The 25938-nt window shown below is 38.7% G+C and overlaps 1 protein-coding gene across 4 annotated transcripts in view; it reads right to left on the reverse strand.

Moving 5' to 3' along the window:
• The window catches only part of CRLF1 (cytokine receptor like factor 1), a 55419-nt gene that overhangs the window by 15506 nt on the left and 13975 nt on the right, over positions 1-25938 (reverse strand). For all 4 annotated transcript variants that reach the window (XM_053465712.1, XM_053465710.1, XM_053465713.1 and 1 more), the window contains exons 2-3: positions 4685-4963; positions 1073-1202 (exon numbers count right to left, since the gene is read on the reverse strand). In XM_053465712.1, coding sequence (XP_053321687.1) covers positions 1073-1202; positions 4685-4963 — 409 coding nt within the window. The remainder of the gene's footprint in view (positions 1-1072; positions 1203-4684; positions 4964-25938) is intronic.

The raw sequence follows: 25938 nt of genomic DNA on the forward strand, positions 1-25938 counted from the left end.
TGGAAAAAAAAGCCAAAATTGTGAAGCCATGTGTGAAAAACTAAGTACAACTTATGATTCAATAGCTTGAATTCCTTTAGCAGCAATAACTTGAAGTAATAATATTTTTATGATTTATCAGTCTCTGACATTGTTGTGGAGGAGTTGTTATGAGGTGTTTGTGCCTATATGCTGTGTTTGGTTTCCGCCAAACGTGGCACTGTGCATTACAGCCAAACATCTCCACTTTGGTCTTGTCTCTCCAAAGGCCATTGTTACAGAAGTTTTGTGGTTTGTTCTGATGCAACTTTGCAAACCTAAGCCATGCTGCCATGTCCTTCTTAGAAAGAAGAGGCTTTCTCCTGACAACCCTTCCAAACAAACCTGTTCTGTCTTTTTCTAATTGTACAATCATGAACTTTAACATTTAACATGCTAACTGAGGACAGAGTCTGAGATGTAACGCTTGAGTTTTTTCTCTGAGCTTTGCACGGCCTGAAAAGAGGGTGAATTTGCTGGGACGTCCACTCCTGGGAAGATTGCCAACTGTCTTGAATGTTTTCCACTTTTGAATAATCTTTCTTACTGTAGAATGATAGACTTCAAATTGTTTGGGAATGGCCTTATAACCCTTCCCAGGTTCATGGGCAGCAACAAATAATGAGATCATTGTCGATGTCTTTCCTCCTTGGCATTGTGTTAACACACACCTGAATGCTCCAGACCAGCAAGGCAAACATTGGCTTTTAGAGAGGTGGTCACACTTCCTGATGATCAATGAATCAAGGGCATTTGATTAGCAACATCTGTCTGCTAATTAGTATCCTAACTCTTAATGAAGCACTAATGGTGTGCTTAGTTTTTCACACATGGCTCCTCCATTTTATTGTTGAATAAATCGTGACAGTGTAATATGTCATGTGTTGTTGTTCATCTGAGGTTGTATGTACCTAACATTTTTTACACCTTTAAAGAGGGTGTACATTCTTTTTCACATGACTATATATATAGAAATATATATATATATATATTCAGTCTAAATAAGTCTGGTACCACCCGTGAGGGAGGTGGGAGTTAATCAGAAATCCCATACCTTAATTTGTATTTCAAAGTGTAGTTTGTATGCAGATAGGTTTCTCCTTCACTCCCAGGAACCCATTTGCAAGTTAGATCTTTCATATTTTTCGACCAACAGGTTATGTTAGTGGGCTTTTCTGGTGGTACTAAAATGAAAACACAACAAAATTAATGTTAATATAATTATTAATATCCAAATCATATGTTACTAAAGAATAACTTTTTGCGTCATAAATAAATATGTTATGGATATTTATATAAAGACAAAATGTATGCAAATCTGACAAACTTACAAAACCACTTCCTTTAACGCTAGTATAATACTGCCATGTCAAATATACTATATCAAGTAGTTCTTAATCAGAAAGATTTAGGCACAAACAAATGTAAAATATTACAAAACTTAAAAAAAAAGGATAATTCATTTGAAATTAAATATGTCTTTTTATATTTTTAATCTACACAGTATTCATGATAATCATAAATTATATAAATTATAAATATTTTGTAATAAATAAAATACTGACTATATATGCTCTAAGTTCATAAGGGAAAAGAAAAACTCCAGTATGAAGGTGCAAAGTTCATAAATATACACTTATAATAAGGTTATATACATATAATACTAAGACTAAGAAAAAAAACTGGTTATATGCATTTAAATAAAATGCCAGGAACAGTAAAATTCTGCTTTTAAAATGCTTTTCCTGTAAATGTGTAGGCAAATTCCTCAATGCTATGCACAGTGAATATTCCCTGTGGGTGGCCACTTCTGTCCACAAAAATTCCACAGATGCAGGGCTACGGGAAGCACTTGCTTAGAATAAATAAAACAGTTTTAATTGCTCATTAAACCGTACAATACCTACAGTTGCCAGACCTCCCATTTAAACAAGTATTTGCTGACGATACACAACTGATTCTAAACATTGGTACTGGGCTATGTTGATTTCAGAATATAGTGGCAATAAAAGGCGGGTAATATTGAACACATTTAATATATATTAAAGTTTAATACATATCTAATATGCTGTGTCTTGCTGTACATTTAGAGGTTTACTTTAATGTAAAGGGTATATATTATGATATTCGCTTTACCCTTAAGGAACCAGTACAGGTTATTAGATGTATTACATACAAAAGCCCTTACTTCCCTCCCTGATGCGTATCAATGAAAATAAATCATCAGTAAAAGGTTTAAATAACAAAGTAAAACATATAACAAAAATATTGCACATGTCAAATTCATGGGTTTTATTTATATACAAATATTGTATATTTGTATAGCTTCCATATAATTGCCAAGGGGGAATTTCTTCTTAGAAGACCGTAGATATATAGCATAACCTGTATGTTATACATCTGCCAAGCAAAATAGATAGTTGTGAACAGAAATGGATTATTTAATGACAGCTGTCATTTCTGTAAATGTTTACATTTTGGCCCCAGGAAGAAAGTTATGTATGAATTGACAGGCATTGAGGAGCTGAGACTTGTTAGATGACCTAAGTCCATCAACTTGGATAATAATGCAGTTTTTAGTAAGCCTATTTTGCTAAAATAATATAGAACACCTGACGTGCAGATATTCCTTGGAATCTAAATATTCTAATTTCTTGCCTATACAGGTGCAATGAAAGGTATGTTGATGACTGTATATAGAATTTTAATCCCCAGTCAATGCATCCTCACAACATTGTGTATCTGTCTGTACGTTGTTTGATTTCATGTTCTTGTTAAAAAGGTTAGCTGTACAGAGGAGATGATGGTAACTTTGGTATAGATGCCAAAATGTATTATGAACCATCTTATTGTACAATAAATCATAGCACACTATCATGGAATAATATATTCGTTGTCAGTAATGACGGTAAATTAAAAAAAAGTTACAATGAGAATTAAAAAGTTAGAATTGTGTAAAAACATGTTGACACGTACAAAAACTATTGTGTTGCCGTTTTGCACACTCATCAACCCTCACCCCCTCTTGTTTTCTTGATTTCTGTTCCAAGCAAAGCAGCCAATCAGGTTCAACAGACATGTAAGGCAATCGAAAAATTTCACATGTTCAAAAAGTAGGAACTAGTGTGAGATTATGTCTGGATTTTACTACAGAACTATCTTAGTCTAGACACTATATATATATATATATACATATACATATACATATATATATATATATATATATATATATATAATATATTAAACATATTTGCATAAGAAACATTTCTTAGAAATCAGTTGCTCCTATGAATTGTCTGTGCATTCAAATCTGGTATCTTTTAATAATATTCCCTTGTAGTAAAATAGTTGAAACTATTTGTCCTGTTTTTAATTTAACATTAATTTTCCAACTCTTATACTTCGTTAACAGACTTTACAGCTGTCTAACACCTAACTCAAAAGTCAGAGGCAATTCAAGCTAAGTATTCCCAGAGGAGTAATATCTTTTTGTGCCAGTGCAAATTTTGTGACTGGGCCTACACACTAGATCAGATCGATGTTTCATTACAGCTGTAACACGTTCTTTCAGACTTGTTTTCTAAAATAAATACACTCTCTTCTGTTTATTTTACATGTGGTTGCTAATGGAAAGTCTAAAGAGAACCTTTTACAACAGTAAATAATCCAAAGCAATAACCTTGCCATTTGTTACTTACTGAAGTAATTGGCTTAATGGCTAAACCCTTTGAGCTTATTCAAACAATAGAACTCAGAGAAACCCATTAAAATGTCTACAAGGGTATATGGCGCAAACCAGAAAAACTGAAGTCAAACTTTAGGCAAATGTCTCAGATCTCATGCATTGTCTGAAAAGTTTCAGGTAATTAATCCAACTGACTGAAAGACACACTTAGAGATAGTAAGTTAGAGTATTTGACCTCGGAACATTTATTGACCGTGGAGCAAGTCAGCTCGCTGACACCTGTTTGATTTCGGAGCACGATAGTTTTTATAAAGAGTACTTGAATTAAATGTGTTGGGTTTAAAGATGTGTAACATGGTTTTAGCAGTGGCAAGCAATAAATAAGGTATACAAATCATGTTTCCAATAACTGGCATGTTATTTGTTGAGCATGTTTGCCAACATAATTATTATTAATATTATTATTATTATTAAAAATGTCCACATTATCTAGTGCAGTTTTACTCAAGTCGTAGGCATGCCCTATGTGGTATTTATGGTGTTGTTACTAGGTACTTTAGTTTCATGTTGCAGTTTCTGGGAGAATTACTGATACTTATAGAAATTAAGTAATATTAAACTACATTTGGATTAAAATTGCGGTTCCTAATAGTCACATAATGTTTCTGAAAAGGTGAAGAAACACCGACAGTGCAGATAATCAACTCATATAAAAGCTTCCATTGAAATGGTGACCATTGGTTTCCAAAAATGGAAAATAATTACCCAACCTAACTTTTATACATTCAATCTGACATCTGATATTCTGCCAAAAGAAAAGATGCCCTCTGTATCATCCTCCTCATGAGGCACATACTTGGTTTTTCAGAACAAGGACATTCAGAAGTTGTGTTCTGAAGTGCCTGATCTTAGCATCTACATCGTGGGGCATACAAAAATATATACATGCCTGTTTTCTAAGCCTCAGAATCAAAAACATACATCCAACATAAAGACATGAGCCCGCCAGGATTCTCCCGTCTTTGCCGTGACACACCAGGTTATCTCCTGACTGCTGCTTGGATCCATTCAAGTTATTCAAAGTCACACTCATAGCTGTGCCATTGAGTATCTTATACAACTCCGCTGGGAGCCTTCTCCCATTAAGGGTCCAGAATAGGTCATCTACTTTCAGGTTCATTTCAGGGTCCACTGAACAAGCTGCTGTTAGTGATGATCCTATCATTAGGGTTGGGTCTTGTGGGGATATTACTGCTGGATCTGTGAAGACAATGCGGATAAATATATCAAGTTAGGATATGGGATGATAGTTCGGGGCATTACATTTTTATACTAATAAAAAATTTCAAAAAAGTATAAACTAGTTTATGACTGTACTGTACATGTCATGCAAATTCCAGTACATTTAAGAATGCATGAGTACTGCATTATTCTATTTTTGTACATGCTTATACAGTATGTTATCAAATGTACAGGTATCATGTGTTGTTATGATGTGTTATGTTTCACCTGTGTAATTATTTACATTGGATTTGTAGCCATGGCAAGACCCTGAGTTCCAAATGTTGAAGATTGCATAGTTCTCATGGCAGGTATATGCTAGGAAACACCAAAGCAACTGGAGACCTATTTTTTCAAATAAACTACTTTGCTGCTCTAAAATAATGGTAATTAATCTCCTCTGTGTGTCTTTAAACTACCTCATCATGTTTGATTAAGTGTGTATTGATGTGTTTACTCAGCGTCTATTGTCAATGAATCTGATGTGTGTGATTATTACACCATGCTTCCCCAGCCCTTGGCCAGTCAGTTTAGTGGTATATTTATAAGAGTTGTGTGTGTTAAACGTCAAGTAGACCACAAGCCACCTTGTCCGTCTCTTTTGTTTGCTCAGTCCCCTTCCAATTTTTCAGCTTTTAACCTTCCCCTGACCTTAATCTCCTGTAAACCCTCCTGCCTTGAAGGACTCTGAGTAGCCCTAACAAGAGATAAGGCTGTTTTGGGGATATACTTAGGAATAGGTCTTGGAACTTTTCACAGTTCTGAAGGGCAGGGGACAATGGTATGCCTCTGCCCATTAGTCGATGTAACGCGATATACTATACTTTAATTTAACGATGTAGGAGAACCTGCATGTCTAATGGTGCTTGGCATAAAAACTAGGCCTTGCACAAGAATAACTGCATCACAGGAAAGGGATTGTTGCCTCATGCACAACAGGTGCTTACTGCAGCCAAATGCAGTTAATTTTTCATAGGGAATTCCACTTAGAGCTGTTTACCTTAAATAGAACTATGCGTATTTTCATACTTCAATGCTTGCATAAGTGAGAACAAGAACAATAGAGAAAGATCAAGAAAAAGAGGCAGAATATGTCTTTACTCAGGACCGGCCCTGCCATGGAGCAGAGTGGGGCAATTGCCCCAGGCGGCTCTTTTGAAGAGGCGGCACTTTGCTACTCCAAGCGCCTTTTTTTTTTAAGCGGAGGAGAGAGAGGGGGCGCCGAGTGGTTTTCGCTTATCAAGTTTTCAGTACCCGCCCGGCGCCCCTCTCTCTCCTCTGCGAGCCCTCTAGCTCGGTCTCGGTGCCGGCTTGTAATGCTGAGCGCCGGAATATGACGTCACTTCCGGCGCTCAGCAGTTAAGCAGCGCGCACCGCGGCAGAGCAGGGAGACTCGCCGCAGGACTGCTGGAAGGTAAGTGAAGTACAAAGTACATAAACTAGTTTGCTTTATAAGTTTGAACATTGTATCTTTGTACACCACTTTTTTCACATTTAAAGCTGGTTTAAATAATTATGTAAGCCATGATTTGCAGTAATTCACAGTGTAAATTACTAAAAAACAGTGTTATTTGTGATCACAAATAATCAAAATGTTTCAATTCCAGCGTTAGCCGTCAGTTAAAACACTTTCTCCTCAAACAATACATATGTACAGTATGTATGTATATATATATATATGTATATATATATATATATATATGTTTATGGGTGTGTTTTACCTCTAACATTTTCTAAAATGTGGATACTATATTCAAAGGTAATAAAATCCAGTAATTCTTATGTTATTAATTAATGACATGTTTTTGTTGTTACCCATATATATATATATGTGCCTTGGTTTGGTTCTTGGTGAGCCTTCACCACACAGCTATGGTTTTAACTTCTAGAAGTTTGTACCTTGATTTTTATTTATTTTTTAGATTTTTATCATTAAAAAAATGCATCAATTATTTTTGCAGCTTGCATTAGTCTGCCATCTGTTGGCCTTAACAAATACCTGCATGTATCAGTCATTTTTAAAACAAAAACAAGTAGCAATGTCATATTTTGTACAACGTAGTGTTCGTTCTTTTCCACCAATGGCGACCACAACCATGACACAAGGTTAAAGTAATGCACACATAAAACAAAAGCATTATAAATGAGTAATCACTCACTCATCCACAAACTAAACGTGCGTTATGTACAGTATCTCACATTTTTGTAAATATTTTATTATATCTTTTCATGTGACAACACAGAAGAAATGACACTCTGCTACAATGTAAAGTAGTGAGTGTACAGCCTGTATAACAGTGTAAATTTGCTGTCCCCTCAAAATAACTCAACACACTGCCATTAATGTCTAAACCTTGGCAACAAAAGTGAGTACACCCCTAAGTGGAAATGTCCAAATTGGGCCCAAAGTGTCAATATTTAGTGTGGTGACCATTATTTTCCAGCACTGCCTTAACCCTCTTGGGCATAGAGTTCACCAGAGCTTCACAGGTTGCCACTGGAGTCCTCTTCTACTCCTCCATGACGACATCACGGATCTGGTGGATGTTAGAGACCTTGCGCTCCCCCACCTTCCGTTTGAGGATGCCCCACAGATGCTCAATAGGGTTTAGGTCTGGAGACATACTTGGCCAGTCCATCATTTTTACCCTCAGCTTCTTTAGCAAGGCAGTGCTCTTTAGAAGAGGCTTCCTTCTGGGATGACAGCCATGCAGACCAATTAGATGCAGTGTGTGTGGCATATGGTCTGAGCACTGACAGGCTGACCCCCTTCTTTTTTTCTGACCCCCAACAATTCTTTTTTTCCAGATCCTGAGAGAGTTATTTGCCATGAGGTGCCATGTTGAACTTCCAGTGACCAGTATGAGAGAGTGTGAGAGCGATAACCCACCTGCTCCCCATTCACACCTGAGACCTTGTAACACTAAAGAGTCGCATGACACCGGGAGGAGAAATGGCTAATTGGGCCCAATTTGGACATTTCCACTTAGGGGTGTACTCACTTTTGTTGCCAAGGTTTAGACATTAATGGCTGTGTGTTGAGTTATTTTGAGGGGACAGCTAATTTACACTGTTATACAGGCTGTACACTCACTGCTTTACATTGCAGCAGAGTGTAATTTTTTCAGTGTTGTTCACATGAAAAGATATAATAAAATATTTACAAAAATGTGAGGAGTGTACTGACTTTTGTGAGATACTGTATATGTAAAATAATGTGATCATACATAAAATAATGATTTCTGTCCTAAGTATCCCATTATTACTTAAGTTATTACTTTGTTTTTGATGGATCTTCCTAAGTATATTAAAACTACTCAGATAATGTTTTTCTTTTTAATTTGAACAATTATGATCTAGACGTGGGCATACGTAGTAAAATCTTGACTTGTTTAGAAGACACCAAACATCGTAGGGTTATAAATTCATGATCTTTGTTTGCTACGGTATTATTTAATTAAATTAGGAGAATGGTCAGAGAAATTGAAGATGGGTGCTATATTGATAATTCTAAAGTGATTCATTTGAGCAGCACTAATTGTGAGCTAAACAGGGTCGGAAATGATCACTTGAAAATAACTTAGGGATACTAGTAATATCCAGATTCTAGCTTACAAAGATCTGAAAATGTGATTATGTTTCTGGGAAAAGTATTAAGTTAGACCCAGTTTAGAATATGCAGATTCATTTTGGGCACTAATTCATAAAAATATGTGTTTGGAATGGAAAGTGTACAAAAAAGCTACACAAATGAATAAAGGAAACTAGGGATTTTAGTTACAGCTACATTATTTATTATTTGATTTCTTTGCTCTCTAGAAGATAGAGAAGAGACTAAGAGATGACCTAACCAAAATAGACAAATATATTCAAGGCCTGTATGAACCCCTTGAAGGGGAAAGATGCAGGGAAAGAGGTCACTTATTATCATTAGATGTAAAGCTCTGAAACCAACTAGGGAGGTGGTGAAAGCAAGTACCGCGGTTAATTTTATGAACAAATTGGATTGTGTTTTGGCGAGAAAGGGTATTCAGGATATACATATTAATTTTTCCATGTGCTTAAATGGGCTTTTTGCCTTTATTTGGATCAATACCACTAGGGAGACCTTGGAAATGATTATCTAGATAGGCTGCCAGGCAGGGCCTTCTTTTCAGTGGTACAGAGCAGTAATTGTAAGGTATAATTATACTTTTAACAGTATACTTTTGTCCAGTTATCTTTCAGTGGCATGTAGACTGTGCTGGCACTATCCATTTCTCATCCGCCAAAAGGTTACTTTAACAGCATCTAATCTGTTTGCTTTTATGATGTTTCCTATTTAACTGAATAAGGTTTCCATGACCTGCATAGTCTCCATTTCTGTTGGCCTATGTAGTAAGCCAACTTTCAACTATCACTATGTTTAATTCAAACTCCTCTGTCAGTGAAAGGATTAAGGAAATAATGTACTTCCCAAGCACCTCCAGTGGCCCATGATGATGAAATTATGTTGGCTTACATGGCCTGCTTTTGTTGCTATGTGCAGGTTTGTGGTCATACTCTGGGATTTTTTTTTTAAATATCAGTATCTTGTGGATTTAGCTGGTGTCAAAGATGTATGAGACCTATGTGAATACAGTCTGGTTGGTCGGACTGTTAAGAACAGCTTTGTTTCAGCGCATTTATGATTTTTAAAACAATGCATAGTTTTGTACAGTAAAAGGTTTACAGGCATGATACATGTGAAATTAAATTCATAACTCATATGCCATCAGTCCAACACATGTATTCTTTAATGATCTTGAGTTACTATTAATGATGGTCCTGATTATTACAAATTTCATGCACATACTTTAGATTGTGTGTGTGCACATATATATATACCGTATTGGCTCGAATATAGGCCGCACTTTTTTCCCCCACTTTAAGTTTTTAAAGTGGGGGTGCGGCCTATATTCGGGGTCTAGCGCCCGACGCCCGGGACATGCAGTCCCGGGCGCCGGGCAGGCAGCGGGGTTAGGATACAGATCCCCCGCAGCGGTGCAGGGGACCTGCATCCTTCTCCCCGATACGCTCAGACAGCCTCCCCTGCCAGCACTTCCCACGGGGGGGGGTGCCGGCACGGGAGGTTATCTAAGCGTTTTACCTCTGCCCACCCCCGACTTACCGGAGCAGACTCCCGGGTGTCTTGCGGGGCCGGCGGGAGACATTTACGCAATACGCAAATGCAACTTCCGGTAACGGTACCGGAAGTTGCATACGCGTATTGCGTAGATGTCCCTCGCCGGCCCTGAAGACACCCGGGAGTCTGCTCCGGTAAGTCGAGGAGGGGGGGCAGAGGAGGACAGCGGCAGCGTATCGCGGGGAGGGAGGACAGCGGCAGCGTATCGCGGGGAGGGGCGGCAGCGTATCGCGGGGAGGGGCGGCAGCGTATCGCGGGGAGGGGCGGCAGCGTATCGCGGGGAGGGAGGGCAGCGGATCTCGGGGAGGGAGGACAGCGGATCTCGGGGAGGGAGGACAGCGGATCTCGGGGAGGGAGGGCAGCGGATCTCGTGGAGGGAGGGCAGCGGATCTCGTGGAGGGAGGGCAGCGGATCTCGTGGAGGGAGGGCAGCGGATCTCGGGGAGGGAGCGCAGCGGATCGCGGGGAGGGAGGACAGCGGCAGCGGATCGCGGGGAGGGAGGACAGTGGCAGCGTATCTCGGGGAGGGAGGACAGTGGCAGCGTATCTCGGGGGGGAGGACAGTGGTAGCATGTTTTTTTTGGTGCTTTTTTAAAGAAAAAAAACTTTTTCTTTAAAAAAGCACCAAACTTTTAGGGTGCGGCCTATATACGGGGGCGGCCTATATCCGAGCCAATACGGTATATATATATATCAGAACGGTATATGTGCAACTACACATCTAAAGGCATATCATGTCTATATATTTCATTAAACTATTAAACTTTTACAATGTCAAAAACAGTTAAACCCTTCAAGCTGTTAGATTTTACAAGACAGGATCACGGCTAGTAACAGAATAGTCATGTAGAGAGATTGCCCTATATGGAGAGCAGTTTCATTTGGCATGAGTACCAAAACTCCATCAAAATTAGGGTTCTGCATATCCCCCGTTCCACATATTTATTTTCTTGGTCCTGATTTCACCTACCCTTTCACTGCTGTAGAAGTCTGCATTAAACTAGATGTCAACATGGATAAAGAATTAACCAATTTGATAGAAATACCAATTCTATTCTTCTATAACAATGCACCATTTAAATCAAGGCTGCAATAATTATATGATACCTTTTATTGCCAATATAAAGTTGCAGGGCCGGCCATATTTCTTCTAAAGCAGTGACTCAAAACAGATTTTTTATTTTACATTATTATTTGTATACAGTTTAAAAAGCTTGGAGCATGTTAATGTTATTTGTGTACTGGCCATCATATGTCCCAACTTTTTAAATGGCCAGAGAGGTACATTTTTGTTTCAGGGATGTGGTTATAGGACTGGCTAGTTGGGCAAGGTTTTACCAAAACTATTAATATGATGTGGCCTATGAGGAATGTCTCCTGAATAATTATACATGGGAGGTATGGGTTGGATATTTATTAAACACTTTACACACAAGCATTAACATTATATTTTTGTCCACATTATATTAGCATGCAGGTCTGCAAAATTGTAATTAGTCAGGCCCTCATTGCATCATGGCCTATCATCCACCAAGGTGCCTTCCATGTTAACATGAACTTTCCTCTTTCCCCAGGGCCACCGATTTCCTACTTTGGAAACAATGCATCCGTATTTAAGGTAGTGAGATGGGTGGCATACACCAGCATGAGGCTCTAGGTCTGGGCCTCATACCGTTGTTCAAGCTATACCAACAAAAATTTTTTATTTCATTCCTGTTACTTTTATATGGTGCTATATAAATAAATTAATGATAAATATTATTATTAATTGTTAATAATATATGAGAACATTGCAAAATAGGATGCATCTTGATGTTATGGACACCTCGCTTATTTGGTGTAAAATTCAGTATTTTCTAAAGGTGTTGGTTTGTATAAATTAGGTATCTTGAAGGTGTAACTATTTTTCTAGTGACTTGGGGTAAATTGAGATCACCTAGCCCCTGTGTGAAAAGACACCAATCTTTACCACCATAAATGCATGACAGCAAAATATTGTCTTACATACCCATGTATGCAAGACGCCACGCAGGATAAACCAAACACTTTTTATGCCAGGTAGAAAAATAAATTTGGTGCACCATGCAATTATTATCTGCTGTCATATCCTATATTTTAAAGTTTGTGAATCAAACGGTTGGAGCATCCTGGCCTCAGACCTCAATGGCCTGCATTCATTATGTATTTTTCAACTCTGAAACAGACCGCCTCAGGCGGTAATTAATACATCCCTCACTAACAATTTCTGAAGTAATAATAGCCCTGTTCACCCATATGTCTGTCACAAGTTCAAAAGATGTTATAGTCTAAAACACCACTCAGCCTAAGTGGAACTGTAAAATGTATGAGGATGTCTCTGCTAAAGGTTTTCTACCAGAGTAGGCCCCAATTGCCTTTTTGCTGTAACCCATTTTCATGTCACTACCTAGGACAGTCCACTTGTGAAATAAAACACTTTAAACTATGCTGCCATCGAGATAATTGTCTCAATTCATCTGCAATTACCTCTTTTTTTCAAAGAGAAATTAACTTTGACATTATGAGACATCGTTGCGGACATCTGAAATAACTCTTCTCTCAAAAAATAAGTTTACAAAAATAACATATGCATCTAATCCATGTAACCGTGTTCTTACGTTTTCAAAAAAATATGAAGGCTTGGCATGAATGTTGCAATTTTTTTTTACAGAGCTTTTATAAATAATAGATCTGATTTTCATTGTAGGTTAAAATATTTAATATTTCAATCCTAAAAACTGTGTACACCGCGGCATTTATCACAGATTTCTGTCTCATTTCCTTATAGGCAGCAATACGTATTCTAAAACAGTTCACAGCACCCTGATATATGGGATACATAATTTTAGTTAAGCATACAAAATTAGTAGTACTTAAAAATGTGTCCAATAGCTGTCACTATCGTAAACATGCCAATATGTTGAATCTCTCCATTGTGCAATGTTTAATGTCTATATATTGCAGAGCAGGACGAAAGAATGAAATATATGTTGATGCTAATAAATAACACATTTTAGAAATTAAACAGAACCATACCATGCTGCGTACGCATAAAACTGTCCAGAAAGTAACGACTCTTGGCCCCATTGTAATACATGTGCCTTATTTAATCATCATGAAATCTGATTTATTTCTGTTTTGGGCCCTATGTGTATAAATGCATTTGCCCTTCCTTTATTAAAGATATGATAGACTTTGATAGAGATTTATAAATAGAGTACAGTCGTAGAATACTACAACATTTGTATAGGTCATAGAGTGAACATATTTTACTAATAGATATGTTAATGTAACCACATTTGAGGTATGCCATAAACACACTAGTTGACAAGCAGCCAAAAAGCAGTTCTCTGGAACTTTCAGCCACGCTTTGAGGTGGAAGGTAGAGTAAAACAGGTCGTACACAGCTACAAAATATTTGGCATGCTGGACAGAAAAATTTCATGTTTGAAAGGTTTTTTTTTTAAGAGGGCCACCGCTGTTAATAAAATTAGAAACGCAGTATCATTCTTACATTCTTGATAGGAATTAGCAATAATAGGGATGAGAATTTTTGCCCATTTATCCAGTAGAGCATTTGTGAGGTCACACACTGATGTTGGACAAGAAGGTCTGGCTCACAATCTCTGTTCCAGTTAATCCCAAAGGTGTTCCATGGGGTTGAGGTTAGGGCTCTGTGCGAGCCAGTCAAGCTCCTCCACACCAAATTTATCAAACCATGTCTTTATGGACCTTGCTTTGTGCACTGGAATAGAAAACGGACCTTCCCCGAACTATTCGTACAAAGTTGGAAGCATAGCATTGTCCAAAACATCTTGGTATGTTGAAGCATTAAGATTTTCCTTGACTGGAAGTAAAGGACCTATCCCAACCCCTGAAAAACAGCTCCATACCATTATACCTCCGCTACCAAACTTTACAGATGGCACAATGCAGTCAGGCAGGTAATGTTCTCCTGGCATCTGCCAAACCCAGACTCTCCTATCAGGCTGCCAAACAGAAAAGCGTGATTTATTACTCCACTGAACACATTTCCACTGCTCCAGAGTCCAGTGGCGGCGTTTTTACACTATTCGAACTGACACTTGGCATTGTACTTGGTGATATGAGGCTTGCATGCAGCTGCTTGGCCATGGAAACCCATTCCATGAAGCTCCCACGGCACAGTTTTTGTGCCGATATTAATTCCAGTGGTCGTATGGAATTCTTCAGCAGAGCATTGGTGACTTTGCCACCATGCATCTCAACACTTGGTGATCCTGCTGTTGGTAAATCCCTTTACTCTCCAATAATAACACTTACAGTTGATCGTGGTGTGTCTAGCAGGGATGAAATTTCACAAACTTATTGCAAAGCTGGCATCCTATCACAGTACCACGCTTGAATTCGCTGAGCTCTTCAGAATGTTTGTAAATGCAGACTGCATGGTTAGGTGCTTGATTTTATACACCTGTGCCAATGGGTCTGATCGAAACCAGAATTGAATAATAAAGATATGTGCCCCAATACTTTTCTCTATTTAATGTAAAAGGCATACCTTGGCTCCAATTATTGTTCACGATAGATGTGACTCAAGGCAGCCATCCAATAAGAGCACAGCAACTACACTGTGATTTAACCATCGTCCTGCCTAATTTAGCTTACAATTGGCCATGCCTTTTTATAAATATAGAGATCTACTTTAACAGCTCTACAGAAAAAAAAAACAGTCACATCAGCAATAAAGAGAGAAAATCAACATTTCTTCAGAGATTTTTTTTCTCTTTCTCAGAAGTAAATTTTCAAAAATAATTTGTAATAAACAAATACACATAATGTACTACCTATGCCCTGAGATTCAGCTTTATGATACCGAAAATAAGGATGAGAAATACTTAATTTCCTATGTTGTAGGAAATGTTGTAGTGCCGCCTGCCGATTCACACTAAGATACCGAAAAGTATCAGGTCCACCATTTAAAAAGAAGGAAAGGATAACTTCTCATATACTCATACCATACAACACGGGATCTGATTATAATATTGCATACAAACCATTACATGGAAAGCTTCCTTAAGTCCTCATACTGTGCATCAGGGTTCTAGTACACATACTTGCTGTAAACTACTGAGTATAATTTCAACCACATGTATGGCTGCAGAGATTTATGGTCTGTAACAGCTAGCCCACTGAGTCGTCCACAAATTATACAGCTATTAGTTCATCCATTTGATTCCTCCTGCTTCCTATTGGACTCCCACAGCAGGGAGACATATTATTCTATTACTTCTATGATTCTATATAAGGGTTCTGATCATAGTGGTCTAGTAAAACCTGCTAGCACAAGGTTTTGAAGCATAGACATTTTGCAGTAGGTCTATGTCTTTGTGACATCTAGTTTATTAAACAAAAGTAGCAACATCAGAACAAAATGCATTTAGCTATTGTTTTGTGGTGATATGTCCACCCGATCTTCAGCCCTATTTTCCTCCAAAATAATGAATATTGGAGTTAATCTGTGCAGGCATTCTTTATTTATTGGTTTTAGAAGAAGGAATGAGATGATGAACTCCTGAATGACGCCACTGAAGCATGGAGCATTCCCGTGTACACCTTTTGCACATGCTCAGTAACATTCCTATTCTAATTAAACACGTGCCAGCCAATTGCAACACTAAAATACATGCATTGGGTGCGGTTACACCGACAGGTTTCAGTGGGAAAGCTCAGCTCCCTTTCTCTTTCACGGAAGTGCTATGTAGCGTATGAAGGTTGTGTTTTTACTAGACTTGGGCGCCGGCCAACTCTTTGTGTTCGTCTTCGTCTTTGCGTTCGTCTTTGTGTTCATCTTCGTATTCCACAAATAATCGCCCGTTCCTGTGTTCGGTTCGGGCGAATATTCGTGTCTTTGTGTTTGTTTTTTTTCTTCGTTTTTTGCTGTTTTTTGTAGAAGGGGCTAATGCTTGGAAGGGCACAAAGCGGGGAATCCACTTGGAAGGACAGAAAGCAAGGAATCCGCTTGGAAGGACACAAAGCAAGGAATCCGCTTGGAAGGACACAAAGCAAGGAATCCACTTGGAAGGACACAAAGCAGGGAGTCCACTTGGAAGGACACAAAGCAGGGAGTCCACTTGGAAGGACACAAAGCAGGGAATCCACTTGGAAGGACACAAAGCAGGTAACCAGGAACGGTACAGGTGCAGAGCCACAGCAGAAAGGTCCACAGACTTCAATACAAAGGCCCTGACTGAAGGACAGGGCAGGTTCATAAAGGCAGGGTAATCCATGTAACAAGGCCCAACTGGATGTATTGACTAGGGCTCAACCCAGGTAACAAGGCACACCTGATCCTAGTAATTGAGTTCTGAGTGCTCAGAGGGCAGAGGATGGCCACTAGTGGTAGTAGATTTATATACCACAGGTATGAAAAAGCCATGGTTCAGGCAGCAAAAAAGTGGTTCCTGACACTTATTTTTGGACTAAAATAATTTAGGAATGCCAATATGCATTAAAATGTGGACTAAACTGTTCCTTTAAAGTAAAAGTGAAAACTTCTGGTTTTCTATATTGTAGCAAATAATGTAGAACTAGAGGAGCAAAATAAAAAATGTTATCCAAGAATAGTATAACACAAAATGATAACTTAACGATCCCAGTTTGTGCACGCCAATGTGGTAAAGTGCTAAAACATTAGAGTTGTTTTCCATAGAATTGTTCCAGTTTCGCTTTTCCCAAAGTTTTTTAAGCCATGCGTAAAAAAATAATAATGACACGACTTCCTTTAAATGAGAAATGTGATGTCTATAACCCCCCTACAGAAGAATGTGAATGTAAATGGACCATGTAGCTATCATATGCATTAAAATGTATTTGATGGTTGGAGTGTCCATTTAAAAGGGGCCAGTTCTGCTTCATTAATGGCAATTTGGTATAACAAATGTGTTCAATTTCAATGTTGAGTTCAATTGCTTGAACTTAACAAGTAAATTATTTCTGTTTGATCTTGTTACAAGTTTTTTGTGACTTCCCATTTCAAGTCTCGGTGTCCCCAGAATAAATGAATATCATTTTGTACATATAGATAACTTCAGGCATTACTGTTTGTCTCCTTTTAATACTATAACGTCCTTGAAGAAGTAAGTCTAAAGGGATTTTTTGAAGAATCGAAGCCAGGGGGAAAGTCAGATAGGCCCGGGAAGGGCATTTCAGAGGATATGGGCAGCCCTTAAGAAATTTAGTAAGTGTGTATGAGAGCTAGAAATTAGAGGAGAGGACAGAAGGAGATCATTGGATTAGCGGAGAGACCGGTTAGGAGTGTATTTAGCGATGAGTGATGAGATTTAAGTAGGGGAAAAGCTGTGAAGGGCTTTCAAAGTAAGAGTCAGGATTTTGAAATTAATCCTGAAGCGCATAGGCAGCCAGCGGCAGAGGTTAGAGGTATTACTAAAGCGATGGGAGAGGAAGATAAGTCTGGCAGCAGCTTTCATGGTGGATTGTAGCGGGCGAGATGTGTAAGAGGGAGACCAGCTAAAACAGAGTTACAATAATCCAGTCAGGAGATAATGAGGGCATGGACAATAGCCTTAGTGGCACTTTGTGTTAGAAAGGGATGGATGCGTGCAATGTTTTAAGATGGAGACTGTAGTTGAAAACCCACTCACTTTGGACACTAGTTGGTTTGCATGAAATCAGCTTCAGAAGTAGGACGTAATGGCAGTTGGCGGTAATGCTGCCAGCCCCTTGAAGCAAAGCTGCGCTGTGGTGTGTACGTAGGTGTTGGTTCAAGACACTTGCCGTACGGAAGATGAGCATCAGCCTCACCCTCAACACTGTAGCCGTCACTGTCTGTCTCACACTCCAACGCACTGTAACTGCTACTAACAAGTTAAAATGCCACCAGCACACTTATATCTAATGTATGTCCGTTCTCCATGTAAATGCTAATTGTCGCAAGTAAATAAAGGTTGTAGGACCCATCAATCACAGCTTTAACCATCTATGTTTTTGCCTACTTCTGCCTATCAGTCATTAAAATGTACCCTCCTACACACAGTCCCTTCCCACCTTTTCCTACCAACGAGCACCAAAGTATTTTTTCTAAATACTTCACTAAGTAATTGAGGATCTTTTAGGAGCTGAATACTTAGGAAAGTTAAGTAATCTTTCCTCCATCCAAAATGATATTTTTGAGCAAAAGATTAGTAATAATATGGTTTGGATAGCCAAGCAACACATGGCTTTAGATTTCAGAGCAGATCATTAGACCCATGAGGGACCTCTTTAAGTCTGTGATAGCAGTCAAAACCTTATCTGCAAAAGAGGCCAAACTTCGTTTGTGTCCCAGCTGAAGAGGACAGTATTGCTGATTGCAATAGTTAAGCTCTCTGACGCATAGGCGTGTAACAGAGGACATAATAGAGGCGTATAGCATTTTAGATGTTTACCAATTTTGATAGAACAAATGAATAGTAGACTTGGGCTGATGTTGCCATACAAAGCAATAATTGTTGGGAAGCCTTTCTGTGGGAAACCAAAGCAGCACAGAGATTCATGCCCAGTGAAGCCTATCAAAAGCCTTTTCCGGTTATAATGTTAAAAATAAACAAGGATTTTGGAATCTATTTGCAGCATGGAGAATATTTATATATTTGGAAGTATTATCCGTTGGCTGTTAACCCAATAAACTTGATCAGAATATAACAGGGATGGTAAATACGAGGCAATCATATTGGTTAAATGTTTAGCATAAATCTTTAGGTCTGAATTAAGAAGAAACAATGGTGTAAAGTATGGCCAATTATCAGGTTTTTTTTTTGCCAGATTTCAGTATAGAAATAATGTGGACTCTAAAGTTATCACAAGGGACTTGGCCTATGGTAATAATTAAATAAATACATAAAAAATGGTATTGGTTTCAGAATTATTAGAGATATAAAGGTCTTGTGATATTGATAAGTTAAAACATCTGGGCCTGGAGCCAAATTCTTTTTTTGAAGTTTAAAAGTTTGCTGAATTTCCTTCAGTTCAATTGGAGCTATTCTTTAGCAGAATTCTTGCGTGTTTTTGTGCGCCAATAGTGTATGAGTATTTTTAAAATAGAGTAGTGTTTTTGTTATAAACATTTGATCATATATTTGATTGACTGCATAATCAGTTTATGTTATTCTGCTTTCAAGAAGAAGGTAGGTTGGAAAATATCAGAGGTACTAAATGCAATTTATAGTCATTTCCGTTGATGTGAAGCAGTCTCACACGTAGATTACAAAATCTCTCAGAGGGGTCTCTATATGGTGGTTACTGCCTGCAAATATGTTTGATGTTTAACAGCAACAGCAGCACAGGAGGTATTATTAAGTGGTGGTTTATATTACCACCCAAGCCACCATGAAAGTTAAGATTCTATTCTTTAAAATTATAATTTAACAGAGAAATGTTGATATAAGTGAACCTGCATTTGGATTTGTGCCCCTTTTTTTATCAACTCCTAGAGCCAGAGGATTGACATACCCCTTGGTGGTTGGTGAGGTTTTGGGCAGAGGCGGGTGGGGGAGTAGCTTCTCTATTCTGTGATGCTCAACAAAAAAAGAGACTGATATATCTTTTAAATTGTTGATCATGCATTGTTGTGCACTATGCATTGTTGATTATGTTGATTTTATCCCAAACCCAATCCTGAGCTGTAAAATAGAGACTATGGCTTTCTTTTTAGAGAACACTAAATTATAATCCAGTAGCAAGTGTTTGAATTGAAATTTGGGTGCCTTAATTGAACTAAAATGCATGTCTTGCACACAAATGATTTGTGCTTCGGATTTGCTGGGCTCTCCCAACACTAAATGTCTATTATGAGGGGTGGGGCGTCAATTGACATTAATAAATAAAATGATTAAATTAGATGTCAATTACAAATAAATAGTAAACACAGTAATACAAATAATAACCCGATAATAAGTGGCTGCAGAATACAAGGAGTACTGAATCCCTAGGATAATATCTATATTTCCTTCATTTTTGTGGCTGGATGTTTTCATATTCTTTGATAAGCTTATCACATTACTGTAAATGAGTATGTAAAATATGGATTAAAAAGGTCTTGTCCTTAAAATATAATTTGAAGCTAACTTTATGCAAAATGAGATTTGTGGCAAGCCCAGTTTTTATGCTGTTGGCATACAGATGTTTAACGCATGCATTACCTTGTGAAATGTGTGTTAACAATTGCTGAGACTTTGCCAAAATCATCTGTCATTTTCATCTTTTTTGGTACACATATGAAATGCAGTGTTTCAAAGAATGTTTGTGCAACTCATTCTAAAGATATTATTAGAAACATTCTGTGAATGTACTACTTTGCCAGGCAAACCATTCAATGAATATAGTATGGTAATTTATGAACTGTGTTAATAGTACTCATTTAATAATCACTGTCAGAAATGTTACTCGTCAATGGCAAAACGATTAAGCATTGGTTCTGACTAGGACTCGGAAAGATTGGGTTTACTTAAAAGTAAGGGGCTGCATGACAGCAAAAGGAATAGCCATGCAGGGCTGTTTAAAAGTCATAGGACAGAGGATCTTTGAGAATATCCTACTTAGTATGCTTTAATAAGTTTAGGATCATAAAAGGTTAACATAATAAAATGGCTTCTTGACTGACATGGAAAAACAATACATACGATGCCCAGAGTTTGGGTTGGTATAGGTTAGGCAGGAGATTTTAGTCATATGTAATATGTAAGGAAACATTATTCTAAATTATGGGAAGGGCTTTGCCCTCTTTTGATTAATCAGGTACAAATATTTGTTTCGTTCTCTCCTTTTCTTTGTTTAAGAGAAAGATGATCAACATTAGTCGCGGATCCTTCAGGTCTAGCATTAGTGCTAAGCTCTCTAAGGCAGTAGTGTACCTAAAGGGGTCAGTACGTCCTGGGTGCCACTCATCAAGGGGGTGGCCTGACAGCCGCCTAACGCGGGCCCACAGCTTACTACTGTGGCAGCCGCGCACTGTATGAAGAAAGTATTTTCCCACACGGGGGGGGAGCAGGAACGTGGGCGGGAATGGAGTTTCCTCATACAGTGTGCGGGTGCCACAGCAGTAAGCTGCGGGCCCGCATTAGGCAACCGCAGAAGTTAGGCAGACGTCTGCACGGCCAGCCCCCGGACCAGAAAAATCAGCAAGCGAAGTAAGGGGGTGTGGGAGAGTGAATGGGTGAGTGGGTGAATGAATGTTAGTGTGTGAATGAATTAAGCTAATAAGTTAGTAGTAAGTTACTGTTTAGGGGCAGAGATGGCACAGGCAGGCTGATTAGGGGGGCAGAGGTGGCACAGGCAGGCTGAATGGGGGGGCAGAGGTGGCACAGGCAGGCTGCTAAATGGGCAGTGGTGACACAGGCAGGCTGCTAAATGGGCAGCGGTGGCACAGGCAGGCTGTTTTAGGGGCAATGTCAATGTCTGGCTTAGTGTATAGTAATAGGGGTTATGCTGCACTACCGTCAATGTCTGGTTCAGTGTCTAGTAGCAGGAATTATGCTGTACCATATTTGTTCAGTAAATGTTATTTATTTAAAAACTTATTTAATTTATGAGTTAATCATTTATTTTGTCCAGATTTCTATTTTTTTCCAGTTGGCATACAGATAACAATTTGTGAAATACATATTCTGCCCAACATTATTACATGTAACTACAAGTAACTACATGCAGGAACCATCATAAGCAGGCAAGTATTGGCAATTATTCTTATTTATTGTTTTATATAGCGCTATCATGTTCCATAGCGATGTACAATAATACATCCTGTGTTTGAATCTCCTTCAACGCCTCATTCAGCAAGGGGCACTTTCCACACATAGGCACAAGGTGATCTCATTAGACCCCTCAACAACGTTCGTCAAGCCAGCACTGGAGCAAGCTGGCAGTGAGTATATCACATACAAGGAGATATGTTCATCCTAACACATCTCATGCATGGAAAATAGCTGAGCAGTGGACAAAGGGGCAAATGCATATAGGGGATTGGATTTAAAGGGCCCTCTCAGCTATCATATGCATTAAAGTGTGTAGGTGAAATGTCCCTTTAATATAGCTTATGAGCATATTGCGTTTGCACACATCTAATTTCTTCACTATTAACACTTTTCATTATGGATTCTCTCATCACTTTAAAATTAATCAGGTTCATAAAATTACATATGTTTAATGAACCTTATAATGTTAGCACGTCTGTCTTTTGTACACCATTATTCTATGATTTATGTATGCAAGGTGAGCTTTCATGGGCAATTCTCCTGCATACTAATGTGGGTTTGGAATACACATGTGTAAACTGTTAACATTCCTATTTTGTTGAGAGTGAAGTCAGTAAAAGTTTTAACTTCAGTTCTGCTGTTGCCAGATTTACATCCCACACACCACTAGACACATCAAGGTGACCTGCGCCTAGAATTATACTTCACTAAACTACATTTCAAGACTGGCATTGTGTCTAATTTATATAAAAATCTGGATCTCTAAGGATAACCACATAGGCATCTAAATACATATTAGATTTGTACGTGTTTTATGCTAAAATGAAAAATTCATGCATTGTAACCACTACATAGGATCTTATTATATAGGGTGCACTCGCTCTGAGATTGCTGCTAAATCATATATGACAACAAAATATCAGCTAGATGGTTTCTACTCCAAGTATATAGTAGTAGTAATGCACTACTGCAGTGTCTGCACCTTTTTAGAGTTTTTACAATCTATCCCACATATTATAGCCATGTAATTTGTGTACATTAATATAAGTATGCATAGACATTGTTTATATCATATGGTGAAGATATGCACTTGCGCTACTGTCATTGTTTGAGTCTTTGCAGGGCTGGCAAGGTGTTTAGTGCATCTAACCCAAAGGAGCACCTGGAGGGAAGTATGTATGTAAACTTTTACTTATACCATGTAAGGTATATGTGCTCCCTACTGTCAGGGCCGGACTGGGAATAAAAGCAGTCCTAGAAATATATGGACACCAGCCCCATATTTTTTTGCATGGCCGATCTCATGTGCCCATACGCCACACCAGGTGTTTAACTAGAAACCACAGGGCAGAAGGAACCCCTGCCTGTGCCACTAATGCCCCTGAACCAGCCTGCATGTGCCACCTCTGCCCCTGAAACAGCCTGCCTACGCCACCTCTGCACGTAAAGTTGCCTGCCTGTGCCAGCTCTGCCTGAAACAGCCTGTCTGTCCCATTTCTGCCCCATATAGTAATGTACTCATTCACTCACTTTCTTATTCATTCACCTATTCTCTCTCATGCACCCCCTTACCTCATATGTAGATTTCACTAGTCCGGGGGCCGGCTGAGCAACACTGGGGCCTCGTTGATGTCTATCCAGCCTGACAGCCACCTAAGGGAAACTGAGGAAACTCTATTTTCCTGGGCAGGGAAAACAGGAACCTGTGTGCTGGATCTTACTGGAGGTGAGTACATCACGTGCAGTGAGATACTTTAAATTAAAGTGCATATGAAGGATGAGGTTTCCTTTCAATTACAACCTTCCTATGTGTTAAAGAATACACAGTGCCTGTCCATGAAACCTGTCATGTTTCATCTTTTTGGTGTAATTAAGGCTTTGAGTATTGGAAGCAAACTTCCTCTCCATCATTAACTGCTTGGGTTGCAAAAGTTGGGCACATCTACTCTGCAGAATGATTTTTAACTCTCCTCTCATGATCAGGTACCACTAATATGTCAATAGGTCTAAACTGTGACACCTGTGTTGCTATGTGTGGCTAGAGAAAGAAAGAGCGTGTAACTGTCCTCCCTTCATTATACTGCTTCCTCTGCTGTGTAAGGGAGATCCAATCGGCCATTGATTACTGCCGTCCACAGTGGGTCGGTGCCCGGAAATCAGGACTGTCCTGTGTGTGAGAGTTTATATTTATATTTAAAATAAGCAAAAAAAGTACTACAGTGTTATTGTTGCTCAAACAACCCTGACATAAAAGCATTGTGTGGCTGTTTCTATTTTGGTTTAATCTTTTTTAACATAGCATACTGTAGTAATTTGAGCTTGATTAAAGTGGCTTCACTGCGCTCATACTAAACATAATTAAACTGGGCACCTAGAGACTGAAATTAGTATAATCATGTGAGAAGCCATAGCAAAGAAAATAAAACAGAACCTATCCATATATATAACACAATATATTGCATATTTTTCCAATGACAAAAGACACCTAGGGAATAAGAAGGGGCCAAAGCTTATCCGTGATTTAGTCTGTGCCAGTTTAATGGATGTTTTAACTATGTAACACCATCATGTAATAGTACCATAATGTAAAACTACATATTCATATGCACACCCTATACTCACCCAGCGGCAGATCGGGTGATAACGAGGCAGCCTGGCATTTTAATGACATAAGTGCAGCCAACGGCCAGATATGACAGACTGTAAGTTAGTGTGCAGCTGGCCATACCGATCCAGCGTCCGCACACTACAGCACCTGATCTGCCGCTGGGCGGCCCACTGCGCATTTGCCCAGTTTGCCAGATGTCCTACACATGACATGGTACTGTATATTACAGTGCAAATGTGTATACAAATGCATGGGGTGGTTGTTACACAACTGGCTTAATAAAGCTTGCGTTTGCCCTTAGCATACCTATCCTTCACATGTTTTCCCTTATAACAAAGGCAGTCACTGGATAAGAGATGGGATATTAGAAATGGCCAATACCACAAGGTATACCACTCATACTCGAACGGTAATCAGGATAGTTGATAAACAACATGGTCAGTATTTGTTAAGAAAAAAAGTATCATTCACAGCAGTGAGCCATTGTTTGGAGAATATATCCATTGTTGGTCCATTTAGGTCTCAGGCTAGTGAGGGGTTAAAATATTAAAAAGCAATTATGTTAAAAGTGGTACAATTATAACAGCAACCAATGAAATGTTCCTGCATGACACTTCATCTTTCGCCAATTTACATTTGAATTACATAAAGTACAAGATAACTAACGGCTCATAATGCGTACGCTTTCTCCAGTCTCTACTGCATGCAGCGTGAATCTTCCTGGCACATAATGGGTTACGTTTGTACCCAGTAGAGTGGAACAAATGTAAGCCAGATTCTAACCAAGAACTTCTGTGTACAAAGGACTCCAAGGTTGATTTGAGCAATATAAACATTAGACAGACTTCCATGTGTATAACACAGATCTGCTTTCTTGGGATATCTGTGGCAGTGAAAAATGTGAAGGAGATCAGTAGGAATATATGAAGGACAGAGATATCAAACTTAAGGATTATATCACAGAGGCTTGCGTTTTTTGAACCAGCTCACGTCATTAAACATAATAAGCGCAAATCCCTTTACAAAGGGATCTGTTTGGATACCTATTTAGAAAAATTGGTTCCAGTTACAGCAAATTAAAGTAGACCAGTAACTCACCTCATATTTCTGTTTTAAAAAATATAACCACAAGTTGAGCGCAAAGTAGTACCTAAAGAAAGTATTTGTATCAAGGACCTTAACACTTTTCCGGTAAATTCCGGCAATCGTAGTAGAACGTCAAACAAACCACTGTTTATCTAAAAGTAGTTATGTGCCTCCTTTTATTCCTTTAAGTAGGCCAAAACCTGCAATGGAGGTTAACCCACAACAATCATTCTGGTTAGTTCTTAGGTGACCTAGGCTGATAGAAGCAGCTTTCCTAGCAAATTTTTAATAAAGACATCAGAGAGAAAAAAAAAACTATTCTCATGAGGTGACCAGAACGTTCTCTTTGATTG

This window comes from Spea bombifrons, chromosome 1, assembly GCF_027358695.1.
Source record: "Spea bombifrons isolate aSpeBom1 chromosome 1, aSpeBom1.2.pri, whole genome shotgun sequence".
NCBI lineage: Eukaryota > Metazoa > Chordata > Amphibia > Anura > Pelobatidae > Spea > Spea bombifrons.